The sequence below is a fragment of the Bison bison genome, unplaced genomic scaffold (assembly GCF_000754665.1).
Source record: "Bison bison bison isolate TAMUID 2011002044 unplaced genomic scaffold, Bison_UMD1.0 scf7180017864519, whole genome shotgun sequence".
Classification (NCBI taxonomy): Eukaryota; Metazoa; Chordata; class Mammalia; order Artiodactyla; family Bovidae; genus Bison; species Bison bison.
Window position 1 is genome coordinate 4,634,924 of NW_011495072.1, and position 10,005 is coordinate 4,644,928.

The 10,005-nt window shown below is 39.1% G+C and overlaps 1 protein-coding gene across 1 annotated transcript in view; it reads right to left on the reverse strand.

The window, feature by feature from the left end:
- SLC22A15 (solute carrier family 22, member 15) overlaps positions 1 to 10,005 on the reverse strand; it is a 125,643-nt gene that overhangs the window by 76,771 nt on the left and 38,867 nt on the right. The window contains exon 5 of the mRNA XM_010831019.1: positions 9,841 to 10,003. Coding sequence (XP_010829321.1) covers positions 9,841 to 10,003 — 163 coding nt within the window. The remainder of the gene's footprint in view (positions 1 to 9,840; positions 10,004 to 10,005) is intronic.

A 10,005-nucleotide genomic window follows, 5' to 3' on the forward strand; every position in this document is an offset into this window, starting at 1 on the left:
AGTCTGAGTGAACTCCGGGAGTTGGTGATGAACAGGGAGGCCTGGCGTGCTGCGATTCATGGGGTCGCAAAGAGTCGGACTGAGCGACTGAACTGAACTGAATGGAGTAATTGTCTCTTGTCCTTTGTTCCTGAAAAATGCTTCAGGGAAGGTGACTTTTGGGTCCCACCCTGGAGGAGGAAATGGCAACCCACTCCAGTATTCTTGCCTTGGAGATCCCATGGACAGAGGAACCTGGCAGGCTACAGTCCATCGGGTTGCAAAGAGTTGTCCACTTACATGGACATATGAGTGACTAATGCACACAAAAGGGTGGAGGCTGGTTGCTGAGAGAACAAACCCTGTGATTAGAGGGTTAGATCTTTTAGTCTCAACCCCCATCCCTCCCCCTAAACTCCAGGGACAGGAGAGGGGATGAAATTTAAATTAATCACCAATAGCCAATGATTTAATTGATCATGGTAATGAAGCCTCCAAAAATCCAAACTAAACTAGAAGATACAATGAATGGATTCAACAGCAGACTAGAGGAATAGAGGAGATAGAAGAAAGAATCAGTAAACTTGAAAACAGACAGAACAATAGGAAACACTCAATCTGAAAACAAAACAGACTAAAAAAATGAACAAAAATTCAGGGATCTCTAGGGCTAAAACAAAAGAATTAATATTTCTGTCATTGGAGCTCTAGAAGGAAAGGAGAAAGAAGGAAATATTTAAAAAAAGGAAAGAAAGAAAAAGTACATGAATAAATAACAGCAGAAAATGTTCCAAGCTGTCAAGAGATAAAAATCTAAAGATCCAAGAAGCTCAGTAAATCCCAAGTAAGGTAAGTCTGAAGAAATCAATGTCAGGAAACATCACAGTCTAACTTCTACATATTGACTTTCGTGGTGGCTCAGTTGGTAAGGCTCCAAAAATAAACAACCTTAAAAGTATCAAGAGATACTTGCCAACAAAGGTCCATCTAGTCAAGACTATGGTTTTTCCAGTAGTCATGTATGGATGTGAGAGTTGGACTATAAAGAAGGCTGAGTGCTGAAGAATTGATGCTTTTGACCTGTGATGTCGGAGAAGACTCTTGAGAGTCCCTTGGACTGCAAAGAGATCCAACCGGTCCATCCTAAAGGAGATCAGTCCTTGGTGTTCATTGGAAGGACTGATGTTGAAGCTGAAACTCCAATACTTCGGCCACCTGATGCAAAGAGTTGACTCATTTGAAAAGACCCTGATGCTGGGAAAGATTGAGGGCAGGCGGAGAAGGGGATGATAGGGGATGAGATGGTTGGATGGCATCACCGACTCAATGGACATGAGTTTGTGTAAACTCTGGGAGTTGGTGATGGACAGGGAGGCCTGGTGTGCTATGGTCCATGGAGTTGCAGAGTCAGACATGACTGAACGACTGAACTGAACTGAATACAGGAGGGAAAAAAGACAATTCAAATAATACCATATTTTCCATCACAAACCATAAAGGCTATAAGGAAGTGGCACAGGAAATTTTAAATGCTGAAGAAAAAGATTCTAAACCAAGAGTTTTCTAACCAGTGAAAATAAGAGATGAAGAAGAAATCAAGATAGTCTTGGATAAGAGTAGCATGGAAACATATACAGTAACATACATAAAATAGCCAGTAGGAATTTGCTATATGACTCAGGGAACTCAAACCAGGGGTCTGTGACAACACAGAAGGGTAGGATTGGGTGGGAGGGGGGAAGGAGGTTCAAGAGGGGGGTACATATGTATACCCATCGCTGACTCATGCTGATGTGTGGCAGAAACCAACACAATATTGTAAAGCAATTATCCTTCAATTAAAAATAATTTTTTTAAAAGATAGTATTGGATAAAGAAAAAAAAATCTGTCACCATCAGAACTACGCTAAAACAACAGCTAATGGAAATTTTCTAGAAAGTAAAAAAAACACAAAAGAAGGGATTCTGAAACATCAGGAAGAAAGAAAAATGTAACAAAAAATGAGAATAAATATAATAGACTTTTCTTTTCATCATGAGTTTTCTAAATTATGTTTAATGGTTGAAGCAAAAATTATAACACTATAATATGGTTCTACAAGTATATAGAAAAACATTTAAGACAATTATAAACGTGAGGGCAAAGGGATATAAGATGAGGTAAAGTTTCTGTTTGTCACTCATACTGGTGATCTGACATTAGTAGACTGTGGTAAGTTATATATATATATATGTGTGTGTGTGTGTGTGTGTATCCGTCCGACACAACTGAGCGACTGAACTGAACTGATACATACACACATACACACACACACATACACACACACTATAATGCAAACAGCAATCACTAAAATCGCTGGCCAAAGAGATACAGTCAAAAACACTATAGATAAGTCACCAGAATTCTAAAAAATGTTCACGTAATCTACCAGAGGGCAAGGAAAATAAAAGAGAAAAATAAAAACTCAGAGAACAAAATAATAATAAAGTGAAAGAGGTAAGCCCTAACATACAAAGAATTGCATTAAATGTAAATTATTTAAATACACAAATAAAGACAGAGATTGACAGTCTGGATTTTAAAACTTGATCCAGTTATATGTTATCTATAAGAAACTAATTTTATATATCACAATATAGGCAAACTGAAAGTAAAAGGAGGAAAAAATATACATCATACCAAAATTAATCAAAGAAAGCAGGAGTGGCTATAATAATATCAAATAAACCACATTTCAGAACAAGAAAATGATCAGGGAAATTATAAAATGATAAAAAGGTTAATCTTTCAGGTCAGGATTCAAGAAGACACAGCAATCATAAATCCACATACATACAACAAACAACAGAACTATAAAATACATGAGGCAAAAGCCGAGAGTAGTGAAAGGAGAACTTGGCATGTCCATAATTATAAGTGAAGACATAAACACTCCTCTCTTGACAGTTTATAGAGAAACAAAACAGAAAATCAGCGGGGATATACAAGAACTCAACAATACCATCAGCCAACAGGATCTCAATAACATTTATAAAGTACTCCATCCCAAAGCAGCAGAATATACATTTGGTTCATGTGCTAATAGAACATACACCCAAGAGAGACCAAATCCCAGGCCATAAAAGAAACCTCAACAAATTTAAAAGAATTGAAATTATCCAGAGAGTGTCCTCTGACTATAGAAGAATCAAACTAGAAATCAAAAAAAGAAAGCTAACAAAAAAATCTCCAAACATTTAGGAAACTAAGGAGCATACTTCTAAATAACATTGGGTCAAACCTCAAGGAGGAAAAAAACCACATTGATCTAAATGAAAATGAAAATACAATATCAAAATTTGTGGGGCATAGCTAAAGCAGTCCTGAGAGGGAAATTTCCATTACTAATTGCCTTTTTTGCAAAGAGAAAGACTCTCATCAACAGACTACCACCTCTAGAACTGAAAAAAGAAAAAAGAGAAAGAAACTCAAAGCAAACACAAGAACATAAATCAATAAAAGTGAAAACAGAAAAAAATATCTATAAAACAAAATGTTAGTTCTTTAAAAAGATCAATAAAATTGACAAAATCCCATCATGCCAAGTAATTAAGAAAGGACAGAAATCACCAATACTGATATTTTGTTACCAATACTATAACAAAAGAGGATATCATTTCAGACTCTGCAGACATCAAAAGGATAATAAAGTAATACAATGAACAGCTCTGTATACATAAATTGGAAAACTTAGATGAAATGAATCCATTCTGTGAAAATCACAGACTGCCCCAACTCACAATACGATGCAGATTATTTAATTAGTCTTACATCTTTTGAGGAAACTGAATTCGTAATTTTAAAACTCCCCAAAAAGAAAACTAAAGACTCAGATAATTTCACTGAAGAATTCTTCCAAATGCTTGAAGGACTAACACCAATTCTACACACTCCCTTCCAGAAAACAAAAAAGGAGAGAACGTGTTTCAATTCATTTTATGAAGCTTGTTATCATCCTGATACCAACACCAGACAAAGACAGTACAAAACAAAAGAAAGCTAGAGACCAATCTCCCTAATGAATACAGAAGCAAAAATCCTTAACAAATTACTAGCAGTTAAAATTCAGCAATACACAAAAAGAAGTATCTACCACGCAGAGATATAAGGCTAGTTCAGTATTTGAAAATCAAACAGTGCAACCCACCACATTACGAGGTGAAGAAGGAAAACCACATACATGATCACCGCAACTTATGTAGAAAATTACAAAGCGGTATATTTGACAAAATTCAATACGTGCTCACGATAAAAAATAATATTGGAATGAAGGGGTTTTCTCAACATAATAAAAAATACCTACAAACACCAACGGCTAACATTAAACTTAATGGTAAAAGACTACAGCCTCCCCATAAGACTGGGAATAATGCATGGATGCCATATATACAACAGAGTGCTAGAAATTCTGGCGGAGCAATAAAGCAACAAAACAAAACACAAAAGCCATGCGGTCTGCAAAGGGAAAAATAAAACTGTCCTTATTTTTTATAAAATTATCTAGAAATCTCCAAAGAATCTTCAAAATATTCCTAGAATTAATGAGTTCATAACTACATAGATTAAACATACAAAAGTCAACCGTATTTCTACAAACCAGCAATGAACATACGAACACCAAAATTTCAAATACAATACCACTTACAATCGCTCAACAACAACAACAAAAAAAGAAGCATTTAGGATAAATCTAACAAAATGTGTACAGGATTTATAAGCTAAGTCTACGAAACACTAAAATCCAAGAATCCCTAAATAATACATACAGTGTTCATGTACTGGAAGTTTTAACAGAGTGAAGATGCCATTTCTCCTCAAACTGATATACAGGTTTAATGCAGCTCCTATCAAAATTGCAAGATTTTCTGCAGATACAGAAAAAAAGTTATCCTACAATTTACATGGAAAGCCAAAGGAACTAAAATAGCTAAAGCAATCTTTGAAAAAGAATAAAGTGAGAGAAACCAATCTATCTGCATAAAAGACTTATCATATAACTAAAGTAATATAACTAAACCTAGATGAGTCTTCGGAGAAGTAAGCTGAGTGAAAAACAGCCAATCCTAAAAGGCTACCTGCATGATTGCATTTTTATAATATTCTTGAAATGAGAACATTAAAGTATAAGAGAACAGATCAGTGGTTACCAGGGAAACTGGATAGCGTTTGGGGAGGGCGGAAAGTGGGTATGTCTATATATAAATATACATGGCAACAGACCCTTGTGGTGATAGACATGCTCTGTGTCTTAGCCATATCAACATCATTATCCTGGTTGTGATATTATATTATGATTTTAAAAGATGCTACCATTGGGAAAAACTGGGTAAAGCGTTCATGGAATTTCTCCGTATTATTTACTGCAACTTCATGTAAATCTACAATTATCTCAAAACAAAAATTTTAATTACTAAAGAGCCACCTCAAAGAGGTTCCTACTGGTAAACTGGGAATAATTTGAGCAGCAAAATAACTAAAAAGTGAAAGTGAAGTCGCTCAGTCGTGTCCGACTCTTTGAGACCCCATGGACAGTAGCCTGCATCAGGCTCCTCTGTCCATGGGATTTTCTAGGCAAGAGTACTGGAGTGGGTTGCCATTTCCTTCTCCAGGGAATCTTCCCAACCCAGAGATTGAACCCAGGTCTCCCGCATTGTAGACAGACGCTTTACTATCTGAGCCACCAGGGCAAGTGCTGAAGGCTATAATAAATTATAAATAGTTGAAAAGACTTCATGGGGTTGCAAAGAGTTAGACACAACTGAGTGACTAAGACTTTCAGGAAGCCATTAGTACACACTAATGATAGAGAGATAGAAATGGAGATGGACAAGGAAGAAGAAAACGGCTCTTATTTACAGTAGAATCCAAAAAGATGAAAAACAAAAAACAAACCCAAGCTCCTAGATACAGAGAAGAGACTGGTGGTTGCCAAAGGTGGGAGGGGAGGGGAAACATGAAATGAGAGAAGGGGTCAAAAGGTATAAACTTCTGATTATAAAATAACTAAGTCACAATGATGTTACAGATAGCATGGTGATCACAGTTAATACCCTATTGTGCATTTGAAAGTTCCAAAGAGAATAGATCTTAAAAGTTCTCATCACAAGAAAAAAAATTTTTTCTGTAACCATGTATGGTGAGGAATGTTACCTAGATTTATGGTGATCTTCTCACAATAATAGAAATAGTGAATCATTATGTCGTACACCTGAAATTAATATAATGTTAAATGTCAACTGTACCTCAATTTAAAAAAACAAAAACCCAACTGGCAAAGATGGAAGAAGCACTAGAGTTAAGAATTTATCATTTTGTAACCATCATAGTCTAGCTTGGCTTATGAAGCTAGATCAATAGATGCTAAACTGGAGGGAGGGGGTTCTGATACAGAATAGCAAATTAGCGTAATCTTAGTGACTCAACTCCCCATAGATTCCTTACTTCTTGAAATAAAAACAAACAAACAAACAAACAAAAAAAAAAACAGTAACTGTACAGGAGAGAAATCAGGTAATATCTGCCATGGATGGTCAAACTTCACATCACCCCAAAAGGGAAGATGAATACTGTGTATCTCTATATGTGATCCCCTGTGGACACAACATTACTTATGTGTTTTTCTAACTGTGGATGAGCACCCTGAATGAGGAATCATCAGAAAGTTTGAAAATGAAGAACACCCTAACTACTTAACAGGGAGGTATCATGTATTCTTCAAAAGTATTGATATCATAAAAATGAAAGGGCTGAAGATACTGAACAGCTATGACAACTAAATGTAGTATGTGATCCTAAACTGAACTCAATGGAAGAGGGGAAATGAGCACTATCAAGGATATCACTGGGTCAAGTGGGAAAGCTGGGCACGGAGAGCAGATTTGATAAAACATCAGCATTTCTTGAAGTTGGTAAGTGTACTATGGCTTTCGAAGAGAATGTCCTTATTTTTAGGAAATACACACTGAAGTTGTCCTTGTTTAGTTGCTAAGTTATATCCAATATCCGACTCCTTTACGACCCCATGGACTGCAGCCCACCAGGCTCCTCTGTCCACAGGATTTTCCAGGCAAGAATACTGGAGGGGGTTGTTATTTCCTTCTCCAGGGATTGAACCTGTGTCTCCTGTGCTGGCTGGCAGATTCTTTACCACTGAGCCACCTGGGAAGCCCACATACTGAATGAAGCATTTGGTTGTAAAAAAAATACCAATACTTATAGCTTTCAAGTGGCTTTTAAAAATTAAGAAAAACAGATAGCACCAATGAGGTAAAATACTAACAACAGATGAAACTAAAGGATATAAGGGTAATCTTTAAACTATTCTTGAAATTTCTGTCAGTTTGAAATTATTTCCAAATAAAATAATTTTAAAGTCCTTCAGCTTTTGTTAACCAATCAAAAAGAAGGAAGATGTGGATACTAATTTAGATTGGATCAGTCAGTTTAGTCGCTCAGTCGTGTCTGGCTCTTTGCGACCCCATGGACTGCAGCACGCCAGGCTTCCCTGTCCATCACCAACTCCCGGAGCTTGCTCAAACCCATGTCCATTGAATCGGTGATGCCATCCAACCATCTCATCCTCTGTCATCCCCTTCTCCTCCCACCTTCAATCTTGCCCAGCATCAGGGTCTTTTCAGATGAGTCAGTTCGTAGCATCAGGTGGCCAAAGTATTGGATTTTCAGCTTCAGTATCAGTCCTTCCAATGAACACCCAGGACTGAGCTCCTTTAGGATGGACTGGTTGGATCTCCTTGCAGTTCAAGGGACTCTCAAGAGTCTTCTCCAACACCACAGTTCAGAAGCATCAATTCTTCAGTGTTCAGCTTTCTTTATAGTCCAACTCTCACATCCATACTGGAAAAACCATAGCTTTGACTAGATGGACTTTTGTTGGTAAAGTAATATCTCTGCTTTTAAACATGCTATCTAGGTTGGTGATAACTTTTCTTCCAAGGAGCAAACGTCTTTTAATTTCATGGCTGCAGTCACCATCTGCAGTGATTTAAATTGGATAGGCCCCTAAAAAGTACAATATTAAGAGCATAGGCTTCTGGGTTAAGAGAAATTTGGGTTGAAATCCTAGCTCTGCCCTTATTAGCTGATCTCAAGATGTCTCAATTTCTTCATCTATAAAATGGGGGAAATAATGCTTACTTCATAACTTATCTTGAGAGTTAAACGAAACAAGGGCTGTAAAATATTACAATGCCTGGCTCACTGTTGTCACTAAGTAGCACAAGGCTACTTACTATTGTTATAGGTGATTAGTGGTGATACGCGTGGTGAGGGTAGTTATTGTGGTGGTGGCGAGGAAGCCATGGAGACACAAAGATGACCAAAATAAGGTTTCTGAGCTCAAAGGATTTAAAAATATAGAGTTGAACCATAAACTACAGTGTATCATGTGAGTGCAAAAAAATGTTACTGGAGCAGAAACAAAAGTGTATTTACTTCTGGGCAGCTGGTCAGAAAAGACTTACCAGGGAAGGCGATGGTCATGTGAGCGGGAGAGGGTAAGTCAAGATGTCACCGGGCAGAGGAGCGGGTGAATGGTGGGGCTGTCCTAACTGAGGTAAGAGGTGCAGTCTGAGAGCTTGTGGCATGTATGTGAAGCAGGGGAGGCGGAGGGAAATACAGAACGTGGCTGGAAAGTATACCAGCACCAAGCTGGGGAGGGTAAGGGCCCTGAATGTAACATACAGGGTTTCACTGTGTGTGATGGGAGAACCACTGGAGGTTTTTGGGTAAGGGGTGCTGAACTGTTGTCATGAAAACCCCACTGGGCCAGGGTGTCAGCAGGCAAATGGATAGCTTGTGGGGACCAGGCAAAGGACACTGAGGATTTCTACTTTTTAACAACCAGCTGTGTCCGGGCCCTGCGGCTCTTATTCCAGAGTTTCTCTGCACCAGACTGTGGGCTCAGTCACTCTGTCATGTCCGACTCTTTGCGCTTCATGGACTGTAGCTCACCAGGCTCCTCTCTCCATATCTCTTGCATCTCCTGCATTGGCTGGGTGATTCTTTACCACTTAGCACCACCAGGGGAGCCCTCACCCATCTATGTAGACTCAGCTTATTTACCTCAGGCTGGCCCAGAAGGCGCTTTCCTTATCAGAACCTTCTGGCTACCAAAATCCCCTTGAAGATAAGGCTTCCTGCCCACACTGGGTGGTACCATATGCATTTGATGTTGTACAGTCAAGGAGCCCCCAGGCGGTCCACATGCAGGACTACACTTAAGCATGAACTGTGGATGTTAAAGGTGAGTCATTATACTTCTCTCTTTACTCTGTTGATTTTTGTGGATATAAGAAAAAGACATGAAAGTTTTAATTCACTTTTTTTTAAAGGACACACTAGTCAAAATGGGGTTCTTCTAGAGTTCGTGTATGCATGCTCAGTAGCTTCAGTTATATCTGACTCTTTGTGACCCTATGGACTGTAGCCTGCCAGACTGCTCTGTCCACGGGGATTCTCCAGGCAAACATACGGGGGGGTTGCCATGCCCTTCTCCAGGGGATCAAACCCACATCTCTTATGTCTCCTGCATTGGCAGGTGGGTTCTTTACCACCAGCGAGTTCCACCTGGGAGACCTCTTCTGTTCATGTCTTACTTAATCTAACCAGTTTGGTTAAGACTCACGCTTCTCCCATTTGTAGTAAGAAGGAAGAAGAAAGTGTTTTCCAAGGATGTTCTTTAACTCTCAAATTTACTAGAAAGCGATTTGAAGATGGGCTGAAATTTAAATCAACCAGACCACACGGTGGCTCCCAGTGGGTCACTCAGTGGTCACGAGGGCCCTCCCACCTCCCGCAGTTACCTCAGAGGCGATGGAGGTAAAGCTGCTACTGAAGTGCACATGCTTGTGCATCTCGCTGCCGTTGGCCGTCAGGAGCCAGGCCCCGAGGGCCTGGTCTTCGCCAGCCGACTGGTTGCTGTGGCTCTGGTTGGGCAGGAGCTCGGCCAGGTCCCAGTGGTACGACCG